The 2,019-nt window shown below is 42.0% G+C and overlaps 1 protein-coding gene across 1 annotated transcript in view; it reads right to left on the bottom strand.

Moving 5' to 3' along the window:
- Window positions 1–2,019, bottom strand: part of LOC101852133 (spectrin alpha chain) — a 33,279-nt gene that overhangs the window by 16,403 nt on the left and 14,857 nt on the right. The window contains exon 7 of the mRNA XM_035973167.1: window positions 195–249. Within this exon, the coding sequence (XP_035829060.1) occupies window positions 195–249 (55 nt within the window). The remainder of the gene's footprint in view (window positions 1–194; window positions 250–2,019) is intronic.

Below are 2,019 nucleotides of genomic sequence, written 5' to 3'. Positions count from 1 at the left end.
CACACACACACACACACACACAGACACACACACATCCCTACCTTGGCGGCTTCCACACACAGACAGACACACAGACTCACACACACAAACACACAGACTCACACGTAAACACACTCACATCCCTACCTTGGTGGCTTCCACACACAGACACACACACACACACACTCACAGAGACACACACACACACATCCTACCTTGGTGGCTTCCAGCTGTTCCTCAAGAGAGCCGGAGCCTTCCATCATGGCTGCCCTGTGGACACATAACCAGATAACCGGTTTTACCAAATGTTCCAAAAGACAACCAGATAACCGGTTTTACCAAATATTCAAAGGGATCACAACCAGATAACCGGTTTTACCAAATGTTCAAAGAGACAACCACAACCAGATAACCGGTTTTACCAAATGGCCACAACCAGATAACCAGTTTTACCAAATGTTCCAAAAGACAACCAGATAACTGGTTTTACTAAATGTCCCCACAAAGAGCACTGTGAAGCAATTGTGTGCCACAAACTGAGCGTGGTACAGATGTGTACAGATGTGTACGGCAGTACAGGACAAGAGTGTGGTACAGATGTGTACGGCAGTACAGGACAAGAGTGTGGTACAGATGTGTTCGGCAGGACAGGACAAGAGTGTGGTACAGATGTGTACGGCAGTACAGGACAAGAGTGTGGTACAGATGTGTTCGGCAGTACAGGACAAGAGTGTGGTACAGATGTGTACGGCAGTACAGGACAAGAGTGTGGTACAGATGTGTACAGATATGTACGGCAGTACAGGACAAGAGTGTGGTACAGATGTGTACAGATGTGTACGGCAGTACAGGACAAGAGTGTGGTACAGATGTGTACAGATGTGTATGTCAGTACAGGACAAGAGTGTGGTACAGATGTGTACAGATGTGTATGTCAGTACAGGACAAGAGTGTGGTACAGATGTGTACAGATGTGTATGTCAGTACAGGACAAGAGTGTGGTACAGATGTGTACAGATGTGTACGGCAGTACAGGACAAGAACAGAATCCGGAGAGACTAAAATTCTTGAAATATCACATCTCATGGACAAAGCCCACACAACCCAAGCCATTCCATCCACCTGTTCCATATTCGGTATTTTTGTGCTGTTTCCTATTTTTATGTACAAAAACATCACAAGGGACTGCTGCTTCAACTCTCACTTGTACTAAACAAACATGCGGTTCTTTCCAACATCCGGTTCTTTCGAACATCTGGTTCTTTCGAACATCTGGTTATTTCAAACACCTGGTTCTTTCCAACATCTGGTTCTTTCCAAAAACCGGTTCTTTCGAACATCTGGTTCTTTCAAACACCTGGTTCTTTCAAACATCCGGTTCTTTCAAACATCCGGTTCTTTCCAACAATGATCTCAAGGCACAGGGGAACTACCACAAGTCCCAGAACACATGATTGTTTGTCTGATAATAATGTTGATAAAATGTCTGATAATAATGTTGATACAATGTCTGATAATAATGTGGATAACTTATGATAATGCTTTGATAACAATAATAATAATAATATTAGTTTGTCTTGTAACAATAATAGTTTGATAATAATGTAACAGTCTGATAATGCTAGACCTTATCGTTTGCTGATAATAATTATATTTTGATAAATAAAAATAGTCCAGTTTGATGACAATGACAATGATAGTTTGATAAAAATGATAGCTTGTCTGGCATCAATAATAGTTTGATAATGAGAGAAATAATTGGCCAACGTATACTATACTGCTGATTGCTTTACAAGGCACCGAGAAGTCCTATAGTCACAGTACAGTGACAAGTCCTATTGTCCTATAGTCACAGTACAGTGACAGGGACAAGTCCTATAGTCCTATAGTCACAGTACAGTGACAGGGACAAGTCCTATAGTCCTATAGTCACAGTACAGTGACAGGGACGAGTCCTATAGTCCTATAGTCACAGTACAGTGACAGGGACAAGTCCAATAGTCCTATAGTCACAGTACATTGACAGGGACAAGTCCTATA

The sequence above is a fragment of the Aplysia californica genome, unplaced genomic scaffold, assembly GCF_000002075.1.
Source record: "Aplysia californica isolate F4 #8 unplaced genomic scaffold, AplCal3.0 scaffold01041, whole genome shotgun sequence".
Taxonomy (NCBI): domain Eukaryota; kingdom Metazoa; phylum Mollusca; class Gastropoda; order Aplysiida; family Aplysiidae; genus Aplysia; species Aplysia californica.
The sequence above is the reverse complement of the archived record's forward strand: the minus strand, read 5'-3'. Positions and strand labels throughout refer to the sequence as shown.